Genomic DNA, 27,093 nt, shown 5'->3' on the forward strand with positions numbered 1-27,093 from the left:
TGACCACAGTGATATGAATCTAGAAACATGAACAAAACTGAAAAATTCACAGATTTGTGGAGATGAAACAACATGCTACTGAACAACCAATGAGTTAAAGAATAAATCAAAAGAGAAACACATACCCTGAGAGAAATGAAATGGAAATACAACATACTGAAGCTTATGGGATGCAGGAAAAGCAGTTCAAAGAGGAAAGTTCATAGTAATAAATGCCTACATCAAGAAATATGAAACATCTCAAACAACTCAACTTTATGCCTCATGGAACTAAAGAAAGAACAAATGAAGCCCGAAGTTAGGAGGAGCAAGGAAATAACAAAGATCAGGGTTGAAATAAATGAAATAGAAACTAAAAGAACAATAGAAAAGATCAATGAAACTAAGAGCTTGTTTTTTGAAAAGAAAGATAAGCAAAACTGACTAACCTTTAGTTAGTCTCACTAAGAAAAAAGAGAGGACTCTATATCAGAAATGAAATAGGCTATTACAACTGATACCACAGAAATCAAGAGAACATGAGACTGCCATGCATAATTATACACCAACAAATTGAACAACCTAGAAGATATAGATAAATTCCTAAAAACATACAACATACCAAGACTGAATCACAAAGAAATAGAAAATCTGAACAAACCTATTACTCTGATTGAATCAGTAATCAAAACTCTCTCAACAAACACAAGTCCAGGACCAGATAGCTTCACTGGTAGATTCTACCAAATATTTAAAGATGAATGAATACCAATCCTTCTCAACTCTATGTAAAAATAGAAGAGGAGGGAATACTTGTAAATTCATTTAGTGAGTCCAGCATAATCCTAGTACCAAAACCAGACAAGGATATCACAGGAAAAGGCCAATATCTCTGATGAATAAAGATGTAAAAATCCTCAGCAAAATCTTAGCAAACTGAATTGAAGTACAATAAAAGGATCATATACATAATCAAGTGGGATTTATCTCGGGGATGCAAGGATGGTTCAACATCCACAAACCAATGTGATACACATTAAAAAATGAACTATAAAAACCATATGATCATTTCAGTAGATGCAGAAAAAAGCATCCGACAAAATTCAACATTCACTTATGACAAAAGTTCAACAAGTAAATAAAGAGGAAGTGTACCTCAACATCATAAAGGCCATATATGATAAGACAACAGCAAACATCATACTCAATGGTGAAAAGCTGAAAGCTTTTCCTCTAAGATCAGGAACAAAAGAAGGATGCCCACTCTCACCACTTGTAATGTTTTTTTGTGGTTTTTTTGTTTTTGTTTTTTGAGACAGAGCATGAACAGGGGAGGGTCAGAGAGAGAGGGAGACACAGAATCTGAAGCAGGCTCCAGGCTCTGAGCTGTCAGCACAGAGCCCGACATGGGGCTCGAACTCACGGACCGCAAGATCATGACCTGAGCCAAAGTCGGATGCTTAACCAACTGAGCCATCCAGGCGCCCCCACTCTCACCACTTTTATTCAACATAGTATTACAAGTCCTAGTCTAGAGCATTAGCAAGAAAAAGAAATAAAGGGCATCCATACAGGAAAGAAGTAAAACTGTTACTATTTGAAGATAACATGATATTGTAGATCTAAAGACTCTACCCAAACTGTTAGAATAAACTGATACAAAATCAATACACAAAAATCTGTTGCATTTCTATACATTAATAATGAACTATAAATTAAGAAAACAGTCTTATTCACAATGGCATAAAAAAAATCTAGTAATAAATTTAACCAAGGAGGTGCAAGATTGTACACTTAAACCTGTAGGACACTGATGAAAGAAATGGAAGAAGACACAAATAAATGGAAAGATATTCTGTGCTCATAGACTGGGGAAAATTAATATTGTTAAAAATGTCCCTATCACCCAAAGCCATGTATAGATTCAATGCAATACCTATCAAGATTCCTATGGGATTTTTTCCAGGAATAGAACAAGTAATCCTAAAATTTGTATGGAGCCACAAAAGATCCTGAATAGCCAAAGAAATCTTGAGGAAGAAAAACAAACCTGGAGGCATCAAACTTTGTGATTTCGAACTCTGTTACAAAGCTATAGTCATTAAGACAGTATAGTATTGGCATAAAAACAAACACGGATAAATGAAACAGAATAGAGAGACCAGGAATAAACCCATGTATATATGGCCAATTAATTTCCAATAAAGGAGCCAAGGTATACAATCAAGAAAAGATAGTCTCTTCAATAAATGGTGTTGGAAAAACTGGGCAGCCACATACTAAAGAATAAAACTAGACCCTATCTTATGCCACACACAAAAATTAACTCAAAATAGATTAAAGAATTCCACATAAGACATAAAACCATAAAACTCCCAGAAGAAAACATAGGCAGTAAGCCACCTGGGCAATGAATACTATGAAGAAAATCCTGTGGGAGTCTAAGCGCTATTACATATAAAATTTTATCAACAGAGTAAAAGGACAGAAGCATGTAGTCAGAGGATAAGATGCCTGGGTTATGACTGTGCCATGCCTGTAGATGGTGATCTATAATCCTACTATTGTGATGGCTGATAACCTGAGATTCTTAAGGAGTAGTACAGATGAAATATCTCTCACCTTAGGAATGAGGTATTCTCTGAACTTAGTGTCCTGAGTCACTGCATGGGGCAGACTGTTGGGGACGAGGTCAATGAATCTCTGGATCTCATGTACCACAGCATCTGTGTAAGGCATGTGGCTCCTGTCCTGCATGCAGGGGCTCCGGTGTCTGCCAACCACACGGTCAATCTCTTCCTGGACTTTAGCTGGCAAGATAGGAATCAGAATTTATGTGAAATGGAAATGTCTTTTGGCTTAATCTTCTTAATCATGGTCACATTGTGGTAAGAGATTGGGCGAAGGGAAAATCACTTATGGTTACTACCATAGGGGGAAAAAAAAGAAATAATTTGTTTCCTGGCAAATTGGGATCTCATTAGAGACTTAAATATATGTACATATAAAATATAATTGTACCATGAAATTCAGCTCTGATTCTCTGCTTTGTGTACTTTTGTTTGACAACTCAAGGATCTATGATCTTGAAGGCTCACTACAGACCATGCTGTTTAACCACTTTGTGTATGCCAGTATTTTTAGAAAAAATTTTTAAACTTTATTTATTTATTTTGAGAGAGAGACTGGAGGAGGGGCAGAGAGGGAGAAAAGAGAGAATCCCAAGTAGGCTTCGTGCTGTCAGTGTGGAACCTGATACAGGGATCAATCCCAGGATTCATGAGATCATGACCTGAACCGAAATCAAGAGACGCCTAACTGACTGAGCCACCCAGGCATCCTCAGTTTTCGTTTTAAGTACGTAAGTTCCAGGGGCGCCTGGGTGGCTCAGTCGGTTAAGCGTCCGACTTCAACTCAGGTCATGATCTCGCAGTCCGTGAGTTTGAGCCCCGCGTCGGGCTCTGTGCTGACAGCTCAGAGCCTGGAGCCTGCTTTGGATTCTGTGTCTCCCTCTCTCTCTGACCCTCCCCCGTTCATGCTTTGGCTCTCTCTGTCTCAAAAATAAATAAACATTAAAAAAAATTTTTTTTTAATAAATAAATATGTAAGTTCCAAGAGGGTAAGAACTACCCAGTGCCATAGATGCTTAATAAATAGAACTGAATAAGATATTTGATTCAGCACATAGTAACAAGAAGTTAACATTTAGAATGCAACATAGGACAGGCATGCTGTACGACATATTACATTACTTTATAATTCCTCAAAATAGGTCTATGTGTTAGGTATTATTTTATGTCTTAAAAATGAGGAAACAGGTCCATAAAAGTAAATATACTTCTCAAGGACACCCAGGTATTACGTGGTTTTTCTCATTTCCAAACCCACAATCTTAGCAATTGAATAAGATTACTGAAATTTATGTTATGTTAATTGAAATGAAATTTATGTAATTTATTTAATGAGTTATATTTTTCCTTTATTTGCAAAATATATCATAAATAGTTTAAGTAGGACTACTCATTAGTTAAAACAAACGTTTATTAACTTTTTCTTACGAGGGAGAGGCTCTATGAATGTTAGGAAGCATTATCATCTCCCTTAAACAGATGAGGGGCCAAGATAAGCAGAGAGATAGTCATGAGTCTGAGGTCACACAGCTACTTACTAGTAAAGTCAGAATCCAAAGCCACTGTAGTTAGTCTATAACCCATTTTCTCCAGTACCATGTTGCTACTTTGGTCAAATGGTATTTATCTACTACCTGAAGAAGGAGTCTTTGTTAATGGATTATGTGAAAATTCTGTGGTTTGATAGCTATCAAGAAAACTTAGGAATTTTAGAGAAGTTTGAAGCTTTACCTTCTCAGGTTGAGAGGCTGGATTTTTATCTAGAAGAGAGTGATTATAGAAAGTGGTTAGGAGCTACTTGTAAAATCAGAATGCTTAAAAAGAATGGCACAGTAAAGGATGAAAATGGGAAGAAAAGAAAAATACAAATGGATGTGATGTAAGAAAAAATGAAAATGGAAGCAATGTAGAAATATTACACAAAAAGGGCTTTTGCAATGTACACAAGACTTAAAGGTTTGGAGAAAAATGTCATGGTATTCACAGTCATAGTCAACATAGGTCTAATAAGAGTTAGTGAAGTTATTTGGCTGAAAGCATGTCACTCAAAGGAAATAGTGCCATTATATCGCACAACGTATGAAAACGGGAATTTTGCGGCTATGCTTGTAAATTGCACCATTTGGAAAGCAGTTATTCTTTATAATGGGAGGACAGAAGGACCTTCAACAAAGGAGAAAAATCTGGTGATGTCATGGAGAAAAGCTTCCTGAGATGTAACTGTACTAAGAGTGTCTTAATGTGCCAAAGCACAGAACACTATACGGTAGTGAAGGAAATATCCTCTGAGATTAGCACTCAATAAAAAAAAAAGGAGGAAAAATGGAAAGGTTGTATTTGCAAGAGAAATCATATTTGGGAGGAAGAATTTATTTGCCCAAAAGGGTATATTTGAAAAGAATTTATTTGAATAAAGTTTTATTTAGGGAGTCTCTTTGATAAAGAAAGATTGTAATTTCGTTGAGTCAATCCTTACACTGCAAATTCATTTGAGAAGAAATATCTTTTGATATAGGCTCCTGGGTGGCTCAGTCGCTTAAGCATTGGAACCTTGATTTTGGCTTGGGTCATGATCTTGCAGTTTTGTGAGTTCGAGCCCCACATCCGGCTCTGTGCTGACAGTGCAGAGCCTGCTTGGGATTCTCTCTCTCTCCCTCTCGAGGCTTCCCTCTCTCTCTCTCAAAAACAAATAAACTTAAAAAAATATCTTTTGACAAAAATACATTTACCTGGACATGGAAGGCATGTCAAGTGACATCTTTTTAGAGAAAGCAGAAGGCTGATCCTTTCAGATCCTAAGAAAACTCTGCTTATTGCATCTGTCCCAACACAAATCAGGGACATTCCACCATAGCAGGGAAAACAATGGCCTCTGCCCTTCAAATTTCTGCTGCTGTTTAAATATTTCATTATCTTTTTGTACTATAATTGAATTTGAATTTAATTTATCCAATGACAGGAAGATGTACTAATGATGGAAATATTTTTTTTAATTTTTTTAATCTTTATTTTTGAGAGACACAGAGAGAGAGAGACAGACAGACAGACAGAGTTCAAGCAGGGGATGGACCCAGAGAGAAGGAAGCATAGAATCCAAAGCAGGCTCCAGGCTCTGAGCTGTTAGCACAGAGCCCGACGCAGGGCTCGAACTCACAGCTGTGAGATCATGACCTGAGCCAAAGTTGGACGGACGCCCAACCGACTGAGCCAACCAGGTGCCCCAGAAATATTTTTTTATTTAAATGTTTATTTATTTATTTTTGAGAGAGAACGAGCGGTGGAGGGGCAGAGAGAGAGAGAGAGGGAAAGAAAGAATCCCAAGCAGGTTCCACACTGTCAGCTCAGAGCCAGACTCGGTGCTCAATCCCACAAACTGTGAGATCATGACTTGAGCAGAAATCAAGAGTCAGATGCTTAACTGGCTGAGCCACCCAGGTGCTCCTAATGATGGAAAAATTTTCCTGTGCATTGTCTAGGCAGGTGAAGAGCGGGATAGTTGTCAGTGTCACCTTCTAATGTCTACCAGGAATTTCATTCTGCCCATCACCTGTGACCATACCTGTGACCTCTGGGTGCTTCAGCAGGAGCAGGAGTCCATACCTCAGGGTGGTGCTCGTTGTCTCTGTTCCTGCACTAATCACATCCCAGACAGTAACGATCAAGTTGTCCATGGTAAATTCAGACTGTTTATTGTGTTTTTCCTAGAAATAATGTGTTAGAATTACTTGATAAATGAAAGAGCCTCAGAGGTAACATAACTCAATATGACACCGTTATCTGGTGTGGGGGCTACAGTTAAAATATACTCAGAGTTATAAACTTCCAACAAGCCCTTTCTGATTCTTCACTTTCTCATCCCCTAGAGTTGATCAGTTCCTCTATAATTTCTTTGAAACATAATTTTTATCAAGTCCTCACTGCTACTCACTGTCCATTCTAGTATCTAATTACCTATTTTATAATGTCTGTTTTTCTCATTCAAGCCTCCAGAACCACCCATCCCCCACAGTGCAGCTCTGTTCCCAACCTCATCAGTCATCACACCCATGACAGTTGCTCAGTTACAATCAAGATCACCTCTCTGAAAGTTCCACACACTTGATCACTGCACTTACCGTTCCCTGGACCTACTTTATGTCTGTTCATCTAAGCTATAGTTTCTTCAAAACCTACCTCATCTGTGAAGATTTCCTAGTGCCACTCCAAAGGTAAGTCTTTCTAGATTCCTATCTGTTCCCTTATCTGTTACATCTTCCATTCTCAGAACTTACTTGATGAAGGATGATTATGTTGTGTATCATTTATCTTGAATGTGTGCGTATTTCAGTCTGTTCTCAAATTAAAAAAACCAGCTTTCACATGATAAATATAAAACCTCCTAAGTCACTTTCAGTGAGAATTTAGAAATAACTCGAGATACCCAATATGATTTGCACAATTATAGGTTATGCAAGCAATTAATACATCTTCAGTATATCCCAATTTCACCGGGAAGAACAAAGCTAATCCATGAGTCTCACCACCCACAAAGATAAAGGGTCACATTATACCTTTTCTATTTTGATCAGGAAGTAGTCAATAAAGTCTCGAGGGTTACTGAGGTCCAGGGATTCTTGGTGTTCTTTTATTTTTTCCACAATAAACCTACATTGGTTAGCAATGTTTTTAAGTAACACATTGTGACATCCTGGAAAGTGTATTAAAAGAGGAAAAGCATTGCAGAGCTGAAAGAGGAAAGAATCACTCATTAATTCACTCAACAAAGTTCTGTAGGCTCATATTATGCATCAGACACCGAGTTCTATGCTGAGTAGATAAAGGTAAGACACGCTTCCCTCACTAGAACATACTTGGAACTTGAAGGAGAGAGAACTGACAAAATGTTAGGAGTTAGAGTATGCACAAGTCACAAAGCAATTTCAGAACCATTTAATTTCCCAACCATAACTCTATGAAGGAATCCAGGAGTATATCGCCTCTTCCAAAGAAGAATACTAAGGTTCAGAAAGGTTAGTCAACCATTCTAAGACACCAAACTAGCAACAGAGCTAGAACCTAGTGTTCATCCCGGTTTACTTACACATATTTCTACAGCCCCCTAAAAAAGTTTGCAGGGCTTTTTTTTTGTTTGTTTTTGTAATTAAGAAACTACATCAGGAAAATTAATGGCTAAATTACCTTATTTTTATTTAGGAGTTTTATACCTTTAAGAATGTGCACATTGCCCTTATTTATCTGTCCATTGCTAGTCCTAGAGTGTATGGACTCTGCTCTAGACAGTACTTCACGACTTAATACCGTTGTTAGGCACTGAAGCAATTTATTCAGGCTGGTAGCATGTATCCAACTAGACAGAGAATTGAGAAATCTAGATTCTGGGTCTAGCTCATTCCTTGCCTCGGCTAGGCCATTTTGGAAAATATGCTTAATATCTCTGGGTGACAGTTTCCTGGTCCAAAAACGAGTAGATGCTTTGTTCTCAAGAGTCCTTTCCAGGTGGAACACATCATAACCTTTTGATCCACACAGAATTTTAGTTCTTAATGATCATACAACATAAGATACTAACATTTTCTGACACTCTACTATAGTAAGACATACGTTTTACATCACCACCTTCTTCATCTATGGATATAAAAAAGGTTTCTCAAAAAAATACCTTGCTATAATTGATGAACTATACTACATTTCTCTATTACTATATTTCATGTTTTAAATTTCATTTCAATACATTAAATTGATTTGATAAGTCACTAATTGGCTACAAATGATAATTTGATAAACATTACTTTAGCCATTTGGAAATAGGGCAAAGGACCAAGGTAGGCATGAGTGATAGACTACCTAGAAAATTATTTCCCATTTATTTATTTTTATTAAAAAAAATATTTTTTTAAATGTTTATTTTTGGGAGAGAGAGCATGCGAGTAAAGGAAAGGGGGAGAAAGAGGGAGACACAGAATCCGAAGCAGGCTCCAGGCTCTGAGCTGTCAGCCCAGAGCCTGACGCGGGGCTCGAACTCACGAACTGTGAGATCATGACCTGAGCCGAAGTCAGATGCTTAGCCGACTGAGCCACCCAGGTGCCCTGATTTTTTTTAAGTTTATTTATTTATTCATTTATTTATTTGTTTAGAGAGATCGTGTGCAAGTGGGGAGGGGCAGAGAGAGAGGGGGGAGAGAGAATCCCAAGCAGGTTCCACAGTGTCAGCACGGAGCTTGACTCAGGATTCGAATCCACGAACTTGAGATCATGACCCGGGCCGAAATCAAGAGTCAGATAACCCACTCAGTCACCCAGGTGCCCTGAAAATTATTTCCCATTTAAAAAGAACCTTGGCTGGGGGCACCTGGCTGGCTCAGTTGAAAGACCATGTGGCTGTTGATCCAGGGGTTGTGAGTTCGAGCCCCATGGTGGGTGTAGAGATTACTTAAACACATTTTTTAAAAAAACTAAAACAAGAATAAAAATAAGGAGAACGTTGACATTACCTGTATCCAGGAGTTGCTTGAAATTAGGAGGTTTTCATGAAAATAATTTATCAAGATTGAAAATTTCTTATCATCATACTCAAAACGATTCTGGAAAACAACGGAGCAGATCACATTGCAGGAAGCACAGTCCAGAAGGAAAGTAGGATCACAGGGAGATGCTAAAACAATAAAAGTTAAAGGTTAGAGCACAATTTTCATATAAATCTTAAGTTGACTGTTTTAAACAATTAAGAAGGGTTAACTTCTGGGATTTTTTTTAAGTATAGGAATTCCCTGGACATGTGATCATCACTATAAACTCAACATGCCTAAAATTTATTGTGCTTCCCCAAACAAAGCTGTCTACTCCAGTCTATTTATTTCCCCCCAAGTGTTCTCCTTGGGGAACTCCCCAAGAGTTCCCCCAAGTGTTCCCCAAATAACAGCCACAAGATAATTCACAAGAATTACTGGGCACAGTCTGGATAAGCATAGGTCGGAAGCATCCAAAATAATGGAACACTGTACTAGTCTGTTAATAATGTTCTTGATAAACATTTATAGATTAAACCTGTAAAAATATTTAATATATTAAGTTGAAATTTTGCAAAACCATATGCGTAGTATAAGCCTCACATCTGTATCCCTCTTCTGCCAGGTCTCCCACCCGTTCTTTGTTGATAGACATCAAAAGTCCAAATGACAGTCATTGAAACTCTATTGCTACCTCCAGAAATTTATTCCAAGGAAGAAAGAAGTGCAAATACTTGTAAAAATGGCATGTTTAATATTAATAGCAGGAAAAAAAAAAAAAAGGGAAACAACTTGTCTGGACAATATATAACATTGGTTAAAAAACACAATGCCGGGCACCTGGGTGACTCAAATGGTTAAGCACCCGGCTCTTGGTTTTGGTTCAGGTCATGATCTCAAGCTTTTGTGGATTTGAGCCCCGTGTTGGGCTCTGCTGGAGGCGTGGAGCCTGCCTGGGATTCTCTCTCCCTCTCTCTGCCCCTCCCTTACTTGCGCACTCTCTGTTTCTCTCAACATAAATAATAAATTAAAAAAAAATAATATTGAAAAAAACCCACCATGTAGAAAATAGTACTATAATGGGGCAGCTGGGTGGCTCAGTTGGTTAAGCGTCCAACTTCAGCTCGGGGTCATGATCTCTGGTTCATGAGTTTGAGCCCCATGTCGGGCTCTGGGCTGACAGCTCAGAGCCTGGAGCCTGCTTCAGATTCTGTGTCTCCTTCTCTCTCTGCCCCTCCCCTGTTTATACTCTCTCTCTCTCTCTCAAATATAAACATTACCAAAAATTTTTTTAAAAGAAAATAGTACTATTTCCTTAACAGTGTTCTTGAAAAATATTTAAATATTGAGGTTCAAAAACCATATATGTCTTATGATCCTGATCTTATTCCTTCTCTGCCACGACTCCTGTCTACCCCTTCGTCTTCCACCTCCTCTCCAGTCTGGCACGTGCATACACAAATACACACACTGAGCCAATTTGTGCTACCGAGGCTCACTCCATTCACATCCATAATCCTCCAGGTGAGCTATATAGCAGCCCTAAGCACCGAGAAGGATTTGGCATGAATCCTAGTGCTGAACCACTCGTGCTTTTTTTTCTCCTGATTTTACTAAGATATGATTGACAGCACTGTGTAAGTTTAAGGTGCACAGCATAATGACTTGACGTATATATACTGTGAAATGTTTGCAATGTTCTCAAGAAGTTACTAGAGAAATTACTTCATTTTTCAAGTTATTGTGGCCAAAACTACTATCTCATTATCCAAATCCTCGTTCTCCTTGCTTTTCTGTGCACACAGAGAACCACATCTCACACTGCGTCTTAGAGCTGGTATGGTCCTGAGACTGAGTTAAAGCCCATGGAATGTCTGCCATTGTCATACCTGGCCTACTGAAAACCTTATTTGCTCTTTTCTTTGTTCTTTGCTCCTTCTGCTACCCTGCAGAGAGATGAATCCTGGGTGACACTAGATGCCATGTGTTGAAGATATCAAGGCTCCTGTCAACCTGGTGCCTGAAAAGGCTATTGTGCCAACCCCTTCACTTCACTACTGTCATGTGAGCAAAAAGTAAACTTCTATGGTGCTTGAGCCATCAGATTTCTCTGTAGTCTATTTGAAAGAGCATATAGTCCTCCCAAACTATTACTGTTAAATACGTAAAGAAATACACACCATTGGTGTTTGTTAATGCTTCCACCAGATACAAGGCCTCCTCTTGAATTCTGTCTTCAATACTCTTCTTCCCCATGCCCATATTCCGCAAAACCATGAGGGAGAAACGCCGAACTTGCTTCCACTGCTCTCCGTTGCTGAAAATAATTCCTATCAGAAAAAAAAAAAAAAAGGGAGGGATGCCTGGGTAGTTTAGTAGGTTAAGGGTCCAACTCTTAATCTCAGCTCAGGTCTTGATCTCAAAGTCATGAGTTCAAGCCCCTCATTGAAAAAAAAAAAAAGCCTCCTTAAAAAAGAGAGAGAAGAATGACCTCCATTGCCATCAATTCTAGCTGAGTCTTTATCTCAGGAAATGATAATGACACTGAAGCAGGAATGTAACTATGGTGTGGTGCCAGCCATAAGAATTCCAACGAGCCCTGCTTTACCTGCTTTCTGTTAGCCCAGCCTCGTATCTGTCAAGACTCTGGGTTTTACATGTTACTTAACTCTTCTTCTCCATCTATTAGCTCCTTTAACCTCAGAATAACTCTGTGAACCAAGTGTTTTGTCTCCATTTTACTGGTGATCATGGAGGCAAAATGCTAGCTCTGTGGACCACACAGCTAATACATCATGGTGACTCCAAGTTGTAGGTGAAATTTTCAGGGCTGATTTTTGTATGTTGTAAGTGAATTGTAGGAGAGGCAACAAAAAGAGTCAATTCTCAAGAGAAGGAGAGAGAGCACTTGTGCACTGGAAGGAAGTTCATGAAAATCTATTCCTCTGATAAGAGACACAGCCTCTGCCCTCATTTTAACATTTCCCTTCTGTGTGTAATGTCTCTGCCATGAAATATGGTTTTAACACCAAGGAAAGTCAATACCAGACTTCTGGAAGCCAAGACAATATCAGGAGAAAAAACAATTCTCATAGGATACTTGTCCATAGAGATTTTAAAGAATAGTGTAGAGGAGGAAGTGACTCCATTCAGGCCTTATCTCTTTTTACAGGAACCCAGTGACCCACCAGAGGACTGGACAGTTTAAGGCCAGCTCCAGAAACAAATGGAAGACAGTTCAAGTACTTAATATAAAAACCTTTTTAAATTTCTTTTTCTTTCGTCCCTCCCTCCCTCCCTCTCTTTCTTTCTTTCTCTTTCTCTTTCTTTCTCTCTCTCTCTCTCTCTCTCTCTCTCTTTCTTTTATTGTTGGTCCCCTAGCAACAACTCAGTTCCATTTGGTTCAGCCACCTGAGAACCAAGTGAACTATGTGCCAGGTACTGTTCTAGGGCTTCTTTTTTTTTTTTTTTTTTTTTTTAAATTTTTTTTTTCAACGTTTTTTATTTATTTTTGGGACAGAGAGAGACAGAGCATGAACGGGGGAGGGGCAGAGAGAGAGGGAGACACAGAATCGGAAACAGGCTCCAGGCTCCGAGCCATCAGCCCAGAGCCCAACGCGGGGCTCGAACTCACGGACCGCGAGATCGTGACCTGGCTGAAGTCGGACGCTTAACCGACTGCGCCACCCAGGCGCCCCAAGGGCTTCTTCATATAGAGATAACATATGAGGAGGATCCTATGACCAATTTGGATTTAAAAAGCTTTTTCTAGTATCACTCTCAATCCATGTGTACTCACTATGTGTTTTTCTATAATCCTCTTTCCAGAGCTTATCTGTGTATGTATAAGGATTGTATTCTATTGGATTCAAATATTTCTTATGCCTTTTTTTTTTTTTTTTTGAAGAATAAAAGATTGAAGTCAAGACTGGGAATATTTCAAACCTATGCTGGTTCCATGCACACTATTCAAGTTTCCTAAACTAGTCTCTTAGCAACCATGACTCAGGCCAAAAAGCAAAATGTTTGGTGGCTAGGATAATTGAGTCATTTTCCTTCCTTCTTTTTCTGTCTCTTATTATCTTAACTGAAATGAACATTATCCTAACTGGCCATATTTTCAAATGAACACAAATTTATAGCACATTAATGGTTAGGTGATTTGCTTTCATTTCATTTTATGTTTCATGGAGACACCTTGTCACTTTCCGAATCTAAAATATGGATTAATGATCCTTTATGGAAAAAAATGTTGGAATTATGATATTTTTATAGGCTTCTCTAAATACTTACAATTTCTCAATCCCTTAGTTTATAAGTCTTTGCAACTTACAAACCCACATATGTTCCCCAAATGGAGACATACCTAATCCCTGGATGGATTTGTCCAGCACTGGGAAAGGGCCTCTGCCAGAAAACACCTCACTCTGATCAATTAGAGCTTCCTTTACTGCTTCATATCCGTATATCACCACAGTGGGCTTGATGCCAAAGTACACAGTGAACACAGGGCCGTAACTCTCTGCTAGCTGGGAAAGCAATACAAGGTACAGGAGTAGTGAGAATTTCAAAACTAAAAATGTAGATAAGTCTCTTTACTCAAGAGATATTTTATACTCATTCACCTAATATAAAAGATCTCAACTTCTAGAACTAGTAACTTAATCACATTAAGTGGTAATTATATTATTAGACACATTGCTATTATTATTATCGTCATCAATAGTTAACCTTTATTCAGCTCCTACTATGTGACAGATATTATATTATGGAATTTATTCATATTCTTTTATTAACTTTTGTCTGCCAAATCTACAGCTGCACCAAATTTCTTTCTTCCTATAGTTACAATAATGTGTTTCTTGTCCTGCTTAAGGGAGGCTCCTCCATCTTGTCCCATGTGTAGACTACCAATCATCCCTCATTATCCACTCTCTATGTCTTTTTAGCACTAGAGACCTCTAAATACATAAGGACATGGCAACATGGTCGCAGACATTTCCCAGCTTCCCTGTGCGGCCATGTGACTAAGTTTTCGTGAACTGATATTAGCAGAAATGATGTGTGCAAATCCTACGCTTTTGTATAAATGGTAATTGCATGCCCTCCATTTCTCCCCCTACCCGGGGACTGAAAGGACAGCATGGAAACAACCTCACTGCCTCCATGCACATGAGAACAATAGCCTAGGTGCCCAGGATGGTCAACTAGAAGACAAAGAAAAACTGGTTCTCTAGATGACCGCAAGGAAGAGAGGCAGCCCAGCAGCACTCACCTCGATCTCATGCTGTGAGATAGAAATAAGCTCTTATCTTCCTGAAGCCATTGTGTTATTGGGGTCTTTCTGTCATGGCAGCTTCTTTGGTATACTAAATAACTCCTTCAACTTGTCCAAGGTTTGAGTCCTCCTGCTACCTTACAATTCATTCTCCATAAAGCAACCAGAGTGCTCTCTTCACAAGGCAAATGTTAACATGAGAGTCCTTTAAGCACGTTAATGGCATCACATTGCTCTTGTGCTAAAGACCAATATTCTTTTTTTTTAATGTTTATTTTTGAGAGAGCGAGAAAGAGAGAGAGATAGAGCACAAGCAGGGGAGGGGCAGAGAGAGAGGGAGACACAGAATCCAAAGCAGGCTCCAGGCTCTGAGCTGCCGGCACAGAGCCTGACGCAGGGCTCGAACTCATGAACCGAGATGGCTTGAGCCGAAGTTGGACACATAAGTGACTGAGGCCACCCAGGTGCCCCAGGACCAATAGTTTTAAAAGCCTTGTAAGACTTGCATTTCTGGCAACTATTTCTCCAATCATATCCCACACCATGTTTTTACCAAATTGGTCCTCTTTCAGAGACAATGACAACTAATTCTCCTCCAGAATGAAACCGCCTGGAATGAACTTCCATCTGCATTTTGTCTGGTTAATGCTTGAACATTCTTTAGATCTCAGCTTCAGCTTCACTTCCTCAGAGAACGCTTTGCTGACATTCCTCCCATTCCTGCTCCACCGAGCTGCATGGCCTCTTTCTATTGTGTCCCTGTTACATGGTTTGTAATCACACACTTATCTGCGTGATTATTTTACAAAACATGCCTACCCTATAGACTATAAATTCCATAATCCAGGGTCTGTTTTTTCTTTTTCATTTACCATTGAAAATCCCCAGCACTGGGGCACCTGGATGGCTCAGTCAGTTAAGCATCCGACTTTTTGATTTTGGCTCAAGTCATGATCTCACAGTACATGAGATCAAGCCCCATGTCAGACTTTGTGCATGGACCCTGCTTGGGATTCTCTCTCTCTCCCTCTGCCCCTCCCCTGCATGCTCTCTCTCTCTCTCTGTCTCTCTCAAAAATAAATAAACTTAAAAAAAAAACCCAAATCCCCAGCATCTAACAAAGTAGATATTCAATAACTTGTTGAATATATGATATATTGAAGGACCCTACACAAAATAGAACTGTTATTCACATTTTAAAGGAATGGAAATTAACACTGAGAGAGATTTTTAAAACTTGCCCAATGCTGTGAGTTAACAAGCAGATGAGCTAGGGTGCTGACATAATCCTCTTTCAATCTCTTAGCGCAAAACACAGAAAGGGGTTTCCAGAAGCTGTGCTCTGGTAACTAGCTGTCTCAGCAAAGACAGATTTCAGACAATCCCTTCAAGATTTAGAGAGCTACTGCTATATAAATAGCTAGGAATAGAGTAGTTCTTCACACATTCATTGAGCAAATATAACAGAAACAATTCTGGGACCGTATTTCCTTGACTTAAAAAAATGTGTGTTTTTAGGAAATTTTTAGTGTTGTGATCTGTAGATCAGAACTTTTTTTAAAATTGAAAACAGTTTCATTGCCATTAGAGTTTACCAAAGAATAATTACTAAAAAGGGGACCTGCTCACAACATGAACAGGGAATTCCTTCTTTTGGCAATTTTAACAATCATCTCATGGATCTCATCCTCTCTGGCAACCTTCTAGCTGGATACCCAATGAACACTTCTCTTTAAAATCACTTCTTTTCTTTTTAATATGAAATTTATTGTCAAATTGGTTTCCATACAACACCCAGTGCTCATCCCAGCAGGTGCCGTCCTCAATGCCCATCACCCACCCTACCCTCCCTCCCACCCCCCATCAACCCTCAGTTTATTCTCACAGTTTTTAAGAGTCTTTTATGGTTTGGCTCTCTCCCTCTCTCTTTTTTTTTTCCTTCTCCCCCATGGTCTTCTGTTAAGTTTCTCAGCATCCACATAAGACTGAAAACATATGGTATCTGTCTTTCTCTGTATGACTTATTTCACTTAGCATCACACTCTCCAGTTCCATCCATGTTGCTACAAAAGGCCATATTTCATTCTCTCTCATTGCCAAGTAGTATTCCATTGTGTATATAAACCACAATTTCTTTATCCATTCATTGTTGATAGACATTTCGGCTCTTTCCATTTTTTGGCTATTGTTGATAGTACTGCTATAAACATTAAGGTGCATGTGCTCCTTCAAATCATCACTCCTGTATCCTTTGGCTAAATACCTAGTAGTGCAGTTACTGGTCGTAGGGTAGTTCTATTTTTAACTTTTGGAGGAGCCTCCATATTGTTTTCCAGAGTGGCAGCACCAGTTTGCATTCCCACCAGCAGTGCAAGAGGGTTCCCGTTTCTCCACATCCTCGCCAGAATCTATAGTCTCCTGATTTGTTCATTTTAGCCAATCTGACTGGCGTGAGGTGATATCTCAGTGTGCTTTTGATTTGTATTTCCTTGATGAGGAGTGATGGGGAATTCTACCAGACATTTAAAGCAGAGATAATACCCATCCTTCTCAAGCTGTTCCAAAAAATAGAAAGGGAAGGAAAACTTCCAGACTCATTCTATGAAGCCAGCATTACTTTGATTCCCAAACCAGACAGAGACCCAGCAAAAAAAAGAGAACTACAGGCCGATATCCCTGATGAATATGGATGCAAAAATTCTCAACAAGATACTAGCAAATCAAATTCAACAGCATATAAAAAGAATTATTCACCACGATCAAGTGGGATTCGTTCCTGGGCTGCAGGGCTGGTTCAACATTCACAAATAAATCAATGTGATACATCACATTAATAAAAGAAAAGAAAAGAACCGTAAGATCCTGTCAATCGATGCAGAAAAAGCATTTGACAAAATTCAGCATCCTTTCTTAATAAAAACCCTTGAGAAAGTCGGGATAGAAGGAACATACTTAAACATCATAAAAGCCATTTATGAAAAGCCCACAGCTAATATTATCCTCAATGGGGAAAAACTGAGAGCTTCCCCCCCCACGCCCCGAGATCAGGAACACGACAGGGACGTCCACTCTCACTGCTGTTGTTTAACATAGTGTTGGAAGTCCTCGCATCAGCAATCAGACAACAAAAGGAAATCAAAGGCATCAAAATTGGCAAAGATGAAGTCAAGCTTTCACTTTTTGCAGACGATATATTATACATGGAAAACCCGACAGACCACCAAAAGTCTGCTAGAACTGATACATGAATTCAGCAAAGTCGCAGGATACGAAATTAATGTACAGAAATCAGTTGCATTCTTATACACTAATAATGAAGCAACACAAAGACAAATAAAGAAACTGATCCCATTTACAAGTGCACCAAGAATCACAAAATACCCAGGAATCAACCTAACCAAAGATGTAAAAGAACTGTATGCTGAAAACTATAGAAAGCTTATGAAGGAAATTAAAGAAGACACAAAGAAATGGAAAAACATTCTGTGCTCATGGATTGGAAGAATAAATATTGTTAAAATGTCAGTACTACCCAAAGCTATCTACACATTCAACACAATCCCAATCAAAATTGCACCCCTGCAAATATGGCTGGGACCATATTTTATTTAGATATATGGCTGTAACCGCAAACAGTTGGAAGAAAAGTAATCATACTCACCTTGCTTATGGATTTGCTTACATTATTAGTATTTATCTGCAAAATATTTCCAACGATTGGCAGAGGAGTGGGGCCAGGTGGGAGCTTCCCTTTGGCACAGTTTCGATTCCAGAGAAAATAAAGAATCAAACAAGAAAGATAAATCACCAGAATTATGAAAAGATCCATTGTTGTACCTTGCGTAAATGCAGTTGGAAGCTTGGAATCCAAAGGTTTTATAAATACTAAGTTCCAGCTGATCATCAAACATGCACTAAATCTTCAACCTTTGGGATACTTTTTTATCTTCAGTGGATTTTGACCTATTAGCAAAGAGTAAAACAAAAACAGTCACTTTAGTATTGATAAATATCTAGGTTTTCATTGGTAATCCCAACTAAAACAGTAACTCTTACTTCTTCAGAGATGGTCATATTTTAACAGTAAAACTGAAAACTATCAGATTTTCAAAGGGCTGGAATTCATGATCTTGACAAATGATGAAAGAGAGTATCTCATGTCAAAAATTACTACTACATGAGCAGAAGAAAGCAGCACTCTCTCAGTGCCTTTTCACAGAAAATCCAGGAAAAAGCCAGAATTAAGAGATAGTAGGGAGAAGGCAGGGTAAAAAAGAAGAATATACAGAGCTAGTCTTTCCTAAAGAAGAGTAGAGATATCCCAACTCTTGGCAGAGCCCCTTTCTATATGTCAAGAGTTCTTTTTTTTTTTTTTAATTAAAAAAATTTTAATGTTTATTTTTGAGAGAGAGAGAGAGAGAGAGAGCGTGTGTGTGTGTATGAGAGTGAGAGAGAGAGAGAGAGAGCAAGCGAGCGCACGTGCAGGGGAGGGGTAGAGACAGGAAGACACAGAATCCAAAATAAGCTCCAGGCTCCTAGCTGTCAGCACAGAGCCTCACACGGGGTTTGAACTCACAAACCATGAGATCATGACCTGAGCATAAGTCTGATGCTTAACCAACTGAGCCACCCAGGTGTCCCAATATATGTGAGGCGTTCTGACACACTTAACTCCCAAAGGGGATGCAGGGTCAAAAGACATTAGAAGACAGGGATCTACCAAGTCAAAGAAAGAAATCACTTAAACAGTGGAAGGTCCTTTGGCTGCATATCACCCCTCCTTCCCCTTGTACATCCATTTCCAATGAGGGTCCTATAACCAGAATACATTGCTTAATCTCACGTGGGTAAGGAAATATACTCCAGAATTCAATACTATAAATATTTGAAAGTGTCTAGAAGCTCAAAGATATGAACAAAACTTCAAGACTCAAAATACATTTGAGGAAATCCGACAAGGCACGACAAGTATCACACTTAAGAAACGAGAACATGAGAGTGAGATGATCATGGAAGCTGGGGCCAGTCAGGGGGCCCTGAGAAAGGTGGTTTCGGGATGCCGTCCAAAGTCAACGGCAGCGGCTGGAACCCTGGCTCCATCGCAGGGGTCCTACCTGGAACGTCAGATATTCAGCTTCCTGTGGTATACTGATGAGCAGAACTCTTCCACTACATACCTCAGTTTTGCCTAAGGAGATATATGCAAGAACTTTCTTCAAAAGTGTTGCACCATTAATAAACAAAAGAATATTCAGAGAGGAGAATTATAGGATATTCTATGCAGAAAATGTATGATGTGGTATCAGGAATGGAAGACTACAAGCATTTTGTTCCTTGGCGTAAAAAATCAGATGTAATATCAAAGAGAACCGGATACTGCAAAACACAATTGGAAATTGGGTTTCCACCTGTGTTGGAGCGCTATACATCAGTAGGAACCTTGGTGAAACCACATTTGGTAAAGGCATCCTATACTGATGGGAAGCTTTTCAATCATTTGAAGACTATTTGGCATTTTAGCCCTGGTCTTCCTGGCTACCCAAGAACTTGTACCTTGGATTTTTCAATTTCTTCTGAATTCCGCTCCCTTCTGTACTCTCAGCTTGCCACATCATTTTTCGATGAAGTTGTAAAGCAGATGTTAGCTGCCTTTGAAAGAGGAGCATGTCTGGGACCTCATCAAAATAAAAAGCTTCTGCACAGTGAAGGAAACAATCAGCAAAACTAAAAGGCAACCAACAGAATGGGAGAAGATATTTGCAAATAACATATCAGATAAAGGGTTAGTATCCAAAATCTACAAAGAACTTCTCAAACTCAACACCCAAAAAACAAATAATCCCGTGAAGAAGCGGGCAAAAGACATGAATAGACACTTCTCCAAAGAAGACATCCAGATGGCCAACCGACACATGAAAAAATGCTCAACATCACTCGCTCATCATCAGGGAAATACAAATCAAAACCACAATGAGATACCACCTCACACGTGTCAGAATGGCTAACATTAACAACTCAGGCAGCAACAGATGTTGGTGAGGATGCGGAGAAAGAGGATCTCTTTTGCATTGTTGGTGGGAATGCAAGCTGGTGCAGCCACTCTGGAAAATAGTATGGGGGTTCTTCAAAAAACTAAAAATAGAACTACCCTACGACCCAGCAATTGCACTACTAGGCATTTATCCAAGGGATACAGGTATGCTGTTTTGAAGGGACACATTCACCCCCATGTTTATAGCAGCACTATCAACAATAGCCAAAGTATGGAAAGAGCCCAAATGTCCATGAATAGATGAATGGATGGAGTGAATGGAATAAATGGATAAAGAAAATGTGGTATATATATATATATATATATATATATATATACATACATACACACAATGGAGTATTACTCGGCAATCAAAAAGAATGAAATGTTGCCATTTGCAATTATGTGGATGGTACTGGAGGGTATTATGCTAAGTGAAATTAGTCAGAGAAAGACAAAAATCCTATTACTTCACTCATATGAGTACTTTAAGAGACAAAACAGATGAACATAAGGGAAGGGAAAAAAAATAATATAAAAACAGGGAGGGGACAAAACAGAAGAGACTCATAAATATGGAGAACTGAGGGTTGCTGGAGGGGTTGTGGGAGGGGGGATGGGCTAAATGGGTAAGGGACATTAAGGAATCTACTCCTGAAGTCACTGCTTCACTATATGGTAACTAATTTGGATGTAAATTTTAAAAAATCAAAAATAAAGTTAAAAAAATGTAATTCTTAAAAAAAAAAAAGAAAGAAAAGAAAAGAAAAGAAAAGAAAAAAGAAAATCATGTAAGCTGTATGGTCCAGAAACAAATATACCTCGGAATTAAGGCTTCATGAAGTTCATCACACACACATAAAGGGAAAAAAAGGATTGGTCACCTGTTTGTAACCTTAGTTTATTCACTTTTAGGCAGTGCTTTTATCATTTGCTTTCAGAAGTTAGAAAGCATTTGTTAAACCCAGCTTTGATTTTTTTTTTTTTTAAATTTTTTTTTTTTCAACGTTTTTTATTTATTTTTGGGACAGAGAGAGACAGAGCACGAACGGGGGAGGGGCAGAGAGAGAGGGAGACACAGAATCGGAAACAGGCTCCAGGCTCCGAGCCATCAGCCCAGAGCCTGACGCGGGGCTCGAACTCACAGACCGCGAGATCGTGACCTGGCTGAAGTCGGACGCTTAACCGACTGCGCCACCCAGGCGCCCCAAAACCCAGCTTTGATTTTAAGCCTACACCGCTGAAAATTTGCATTTGGAATATGGAACCACGTGTATACAGAATTCATTCAAGTGTAATTCATGCAAGTAATGTGCATATTAGCATATTTACAATAATGGGATATCATCACTCTTAAGCAGAAATTGAAACTGTAGACTTAAGCCTTTTAATTATGACCTTACCTGAAAGAGGTTAGTTGAGTTCCTCACACAGTATGTATTATATTAACCATTATCACCTTTAAGTTATTAAATTCAGACTATTTATAACTTATTGTCATAGGGCCTGCCTCTTGGCTTAGGATATTCGAGTAATCATCAGATATTTAAAGTAGAAACTTAGACTTAAAAATACTGTTAATGAGGGTTCCTTGGCACTTTTCTTATTTTTAAATTGTTCTTATGGGTAGTAGTTTATTCAGTGCTATATATAGTGAGATTAACTCCCAGATTAAACAGTGAATATTTTTTTGGTGAGTGGTCCAGAGCTTTAATATATTTTTCTTATAGTTTGCACCCCTCTCCCAGGTACTTTGACTGCTCTTTCAATAATGCTGATTATGTGTCAAATCTTGTCTACAACAGTGGGCAACACCTGAAGATGAGTTGGTTGATATATCTCCAGCACCATGCATCCCTGTTTTCCATTTATTGTGTGTATTCACTTTCAATAATGTATTTCAAACTGATATTTTTATAAACAAATCAATGTCTAAGGACTGAAATAGTAACTTAATAAAGTTAATTTATTTTTTGTACAGCTAAAAAAAAAAACAAAACACAACAAAAAAACAAGAACGTTAGGGGTGCCTGGGTGGCCCAGTTGGTTAAGTGTCCAACTTTGGCTCAGGTAATAATCTCAGGGTTCATGGGTTTGGGCTATGTTTCAGGTTCTGCCCTGACAGTGCAGAGCCTGCTTGGGATTCTCTCTCCCACTCCCACTTGCATGCTCTCTCTCTCTCTCAATAAATAAAACTTAAAAAAAAAAAAAAAAAAAGAATACTAATCCCTGAAGAAGTTAACCTTGAGAAAACAAAAATAGTTAAAATAAGTAAAACATCATAAGATATATTTAGCCATTTAAAAAGAACACGTTATTAGAAAAAGTTCTTGGTAATTAACAATACGATTACAAAACCTTTTTTCAAGAGAGAGCGAGAGCGAGAGCAGGAGCATGCACAAGCAGGAAGAGGGGCAGAGGGAAGACAGAGAAAGAATCGTAAGCAGGTTCCACGCCCAGCACAGAGCCTGATGCGGGGCTCTATTTCATGATGGTGACATCATGCCCTGGGCCCAAATCAAGCGTCAGACACTTAACTGACTGAGCCACCCACATGCCCCAAAGACCCAGTGCCATCCCAACAAGTGTCCTCCTTAATGCCCACCACCTATTTAGCCCATCTCCCCACCCAACACCCTTCAGCATCCTTCAGTTTGTCCTCTGAATTTAAGAGTCTTTTATGGTTGTCTCCCTCTCTGTTTTAATCTTATTTTTGCTTCCCTTCCTTTTGTTCATCTGTTTTGTTTCTTAAATTCCATATATGAGTAAAATCACATATTGGTCTTTTTCTAATTTCACTTAGCATCCATGTTGTTGCAAATGGCAAGATTTCATTCTTTTCGATTGCCAATATTCCATATATTATATATATGTACCACATCTTCTTTATCCATTCATTGTTGATAGACATTTCGGCTCTTTCCATTTTTTGGCTATTGTTGATAGTGCTGCTATAAACATTAAGGTGCATGTGCTCCTTCAAATCATCACTCCTGTATCCTTTGGCTAAATACCTAGTAGTGCAGTTACTGGTCGTAGGGTAGTTCTATTTTTAACTTTTGGAGGAGCCTCCATATTGTTTTCCAGAGTGGCAGCACCAGTTTGCATTTCCACCAACAGTGCAAGAGGGTTCCCCTTTCTCCACATCCTCGCCAACATCTGTTGTTGCCTGAGTTGTTCATTTTAGCCATTCTGACAGGTGTGAGGTGGTATCTCTTTGTGGTTTTGATTTGTGTTTCCCTGATGATGAGTGATGTTGAGCATTTTTTCATGTGTCTGTTAGCCATCTGGATGTCTTCTTTGGAAAAGAGTCTATTCATGTCTTTTGCCCATTTCTTCACTGGATTATTTGTTTTTCGGGTGTTGAGTTTGGCAAATTCTTTATAGATTTTGGATACTAACCCTTTATCTGACATGTCATTTGCAAATATTTTCTCCCATTCTGTCAATCGCCTTTTAGTTTTTCTGACCGAAAACATTTTTTAAATGAACAAACGTGCTGAGTAATAAACTAGATTTAGCTGTATTTCAATTTATTTAGCAGGAAGACATTGGGAAACCAAAGGTTTCCCAAGAATAGACTATAAAGTAATAATAATGAAAACTACAAACAGAGTTAAATGGTATGGACAATAGTTCTAGAAGTTCCAATGAATTTATGATAGCAGTTTCAAGGAGAGAGAAAAAATACTTAAATGGAAAAATAAGCAAAGGAAATTAAAGAAAAATTTCCTAAACTGATGAAAAATGCAAAGGATCCACACCAAGTTTGAAGAAGGATTAAAGTAAAAAGACCGACACTCCCACAATCTTGTGAGACCTTGGAACATCAAGAAACAAAACAAAACAAAGACAAAATGTAAAAAATCCTGGAGAGAAAAAGGAAGTTTTAAAGAATAAAGATCAGTTTAAAGCTTCCCATATACGATGCTTTTACATGACAGACTACAGTGGAGTAAGGTATTCAAAGGTTCAATAGGAAATGATTTTCAAAATTATTAGTGTATGCCAAAATAGGATTCAAATATGATGTCAAAATACAGGCATTTTTGAACATGTAAACATTCAGACATTTTATAACCTTGAAACCATTTCCAAAATGATTGAGAAAAACTCCAACAAAATAAAAATGTATCCAAGAGGGGCACCTCAGTGGCTCAGCCAGTTAAGTATCTGACTCTTGATTTCTGCTCAGGTCATGATCTCATGGTTTGTGGGATTGAGCCTTGCGTCAGGCTCTGTGCTGATAGTGTGGAGCCTGCTTGAGATCCTCTCTCTTCCTCTCTCTCTGCTCCTTCCCTGCTTGTGCTGTCTCTCAAAATAAATAAACTTAAAAAAAAAAAAAAAGTATCCAAGAAAAGGGAGAAGGCGGGATACAAAAATAATGTGCAAAAGAAAACTTTTTTTTTTCAAGCACAAAATGAGTATTTTAATTCAGTTTCAGAAAAAGATGTTACATGAATTTGGATTATAAAAGAAGCTTGTTTTTCCAGAAATAGAGGGAAAAGAAATAACCCATAGTAGATTCAATGATAATTTTCTGGATCTTCCTTTTGCATCAAAAGCTGTATATCTTATTACAATCCAGGCCTATCTCAAGAAACAAGAAAAATCCCAAATACAACATCTAACAGCACACCTAAAGGAAATAGAAGCAGAGGAGCAAAGACACCCCAAAGCAGAAGAAGAGAAATAATAAAGTCAAGAGCAGAAATAAACAATATAGAATCTAAAAAAACTGTAGGGGAGATCAATGAAACCAAGAGTTGGTTTTTTGAAAAACTAAACAAAATTGATAAAACCTCTAGCCAGGCTTCTCAAAAAGAAAAGAGAGATGACCCAAATAGATAAAATCATGAATGAAAATGAAATTATTACAAAAAATCCCTCAGAAATACAAGCAATTATTAGGGAATACTATGAAAAATTATATGCCAACAAACTGGACAACCTGGAAGAAATGGACAAATTCCTAAGCACCCACACACTTCCAAAACTCAAAGAGGAAGAAATAGAAAACTTGAACAGACCCATAACCAGCGAAGAAATTGAATCAGTTATCAAAAATCTCCCAACAAATAAGAGTCCAGGACCAGATGGCCTCCCTGGGGAATTCTACCAGACATTTAAAGCAGAGATAATACCTATCCTTCTCAAGCTGTTCCAAAAAAATAGAAAGGGAAGGAAAACTTCCAGACTCATTCTATGAAGCCAGCATTACTTTGATTCCCAAGCCAGACAGAGACCCAGCAAAGAGAACTACAGGCCAATATCCCTGATGAATATGGATGCAAAAATTCTCAACAAGATACTAGCAAATCGAATTCAACAGCATATAAAAAGAATTATTCACCACGATCAAGTGGGATTCGTTCCTGGGCTGCGGGGCTGGTTCAACATTCGCAAATCAATCAATATGATACATCACATTAATAAAAGAAAAGAAAAGAACCGTATGATCCTGTCAATCGATGCAGAAAAAGCATTTGACAAAATTCAGCATCCTTTCTTAATAAAAAAACCCTTGAGAAAGTCAGGATAGAAGGAACATACTTAAACATCGTAAAAGCCATTTATGAAAAGCCCACAGCTAATATCATCTTCAATGGGGGAAAACTGAGAGCTTTCCCCTGAGGTCAGGAGGATCCCCCTGTGTTGTTCAGTGGTCAACCGTATGACTTATGAACTCTATAATGGAAAGTATTTCAACTAAATTACATCCTACAAACGTTTGTTGAGTATCTTGCAGAATCACTTGGACGTCAAACAATCTGTTGAAATAGTGAGTTGACAGTTTCACAGTGGGTAAATAAAAAGGGAGGTTCAGAAAAGTTTGTCTCTTTGCAATCTTTATTTACTTTTTTAAAGAGCGAGAAAGTACGCATGCATGTGCTCTCTGGGGGAGGGACAGAGGGAGTGAGGATCTTAAGCAGGCCCCATGCTCCTAGTGTTGAGCCTGGAGTCATGACCTGAGCCAAATCAAGAGTCAGGCGCTCAACCGAGTGACCCAGCCACCCGTCCCTTTGCAATCTTTAGAACTCTCTTCCCCTCCTCCTCCCTCAGCAGAGCATGGAACCATGGGGGCACATGCTGGTAGGCCAGGGTCTCTGAAGCTGCTTGTGGGTCCAGATCAGGCTCTGTCTTGTCACCAGCCTGCAGCATCATGTGCACCTATAGCCAGCCCCTCCAGCTGCGCACGCCTGGCCTAATCCTCACCATCAACCATCACTGCAGTGTGCACACCTGGTGGGAGAGTGTGCAGCCGTGGGGGCGGGGGGGGGGGCACACCAACAGCTAGGGACACTGCAACAGCCAGTGAGCCCTTCGTTGGACTGACTCCTGCTGCCTGCCCTTGCTAAGTGAGGTAAAGCAGAAGGACAAATACCACATGATTCAACTTAAACGAAACATCTAAAATAGTCAAACTCATAGAAACAGAGCAGAATGGTTTTTGCCTGGGGCTTGGCAGAAGAGGAAATAGGAAGTTGCTATTCAATGGATGAAGAGTTTCAATCACGTAAGATGTAAAGTTCTAGAGATAGCTGTGCAACAATACTGTATTGTGCACCTAAAAATTTGAGGGGACAGGGGCGCCTGGGTGGCTCAGTTGGTTGACTATCTGACTCATGATTTCAGCTCAGGTCATGATCTCGCGGTTCATGGGACTGA

General features: G+C 38.9%; 1 protein-coding gene, 1 long non-coding RNA gene and 1 pseudogene across 6 annotated transcripts in view; 2 read left to right on the forward strand and 1 right to left on the reverse strand.

Annotated features, from left to right (window-relative positions):
• LOC131493122 (uncharacterized) overlaps nt 1-12,567 on the forward strand; it is a 30,102-nt gene extending 17,535 nt beyond the window's left edge. For all 3 annotated transcript variants that reach the window (XR_009252474.1, XR_009252476.1, XR_009252475.1), the window contains 3 exons: nt 6,593-6,817; nt 11,068-11,179; nt 12,288-12,567. This is a non-coding gene — a long non-coding RNA (uncharacterized LOC131493122). The remainder of the gene's footprint in view (nt 1-6,592; nt 6,818-11,067; nt 11,180-12,287) is intronic.
• The window catches only part of LOC131493119 (cytochrome P450 2C21-like), a 47,631-nt gene that overhangs the window by 10,924 nt on the left and 9,614 nt on the right, over nt 1-27,093 (reverse strand). For all 3 annotated transcript variants that reach the window (XR_009252472.1, XM_058697285.1, XM_058697284.1), the window contains 7 exons: nt 18,055-18,356; nt 13,482-13,644; nt 11,296-11,445; nt 9,101-9,261; nt 7,160-7,333; nt 6,169-6,310; nt 2,602-2,789 (listed from right to left, as the gene is read on the reverse strand). Coding sequence is in view for 2 of the 3 variants with exons in the window: in XM_058697285.1 (XP_058553268.1) it covers nt 2,602-2,789; nt 6,169-6,310; nt 7,160-7,333; nt 9,101-9,261; nt 11,296-11,445; nt 13,482-13,644; nt 18,055-18,297 (1,221 nt within the window). In the remaining variant the exon portion in view is untranslated. The remainder of the gene's footprint in view (nt 1-2,601; nt 2,790-6,168; nt 6,311-7,159; nt 7,334-9,100; nt 9,262-11,295; nt 11,446-13,481; nt 13,645-18,054; nt 18,357-27,093) is intronic.
• LOC131493121 (coenzyme Q-binding protein COQ10 homolog B, mitochondrial-like) lies at nt 19,397-21,396 on the forward strand (annotated as a pseudogene).

Source organism: Neofelis nebulosa, chromosome 13 (genome assembly GCF_028018385.1).
Source record: "Neofelis nebulosa isolate mNeoNeb1 chromosome 13, mNeoNeb1.pri, whole genome shotgun sequence".
Lineage (NCBI taxonomy): Eukaryota > Metazoa > Chordata > Mammalia > Carnivora > Felidae > Neofelis > Neofelis nebulosa.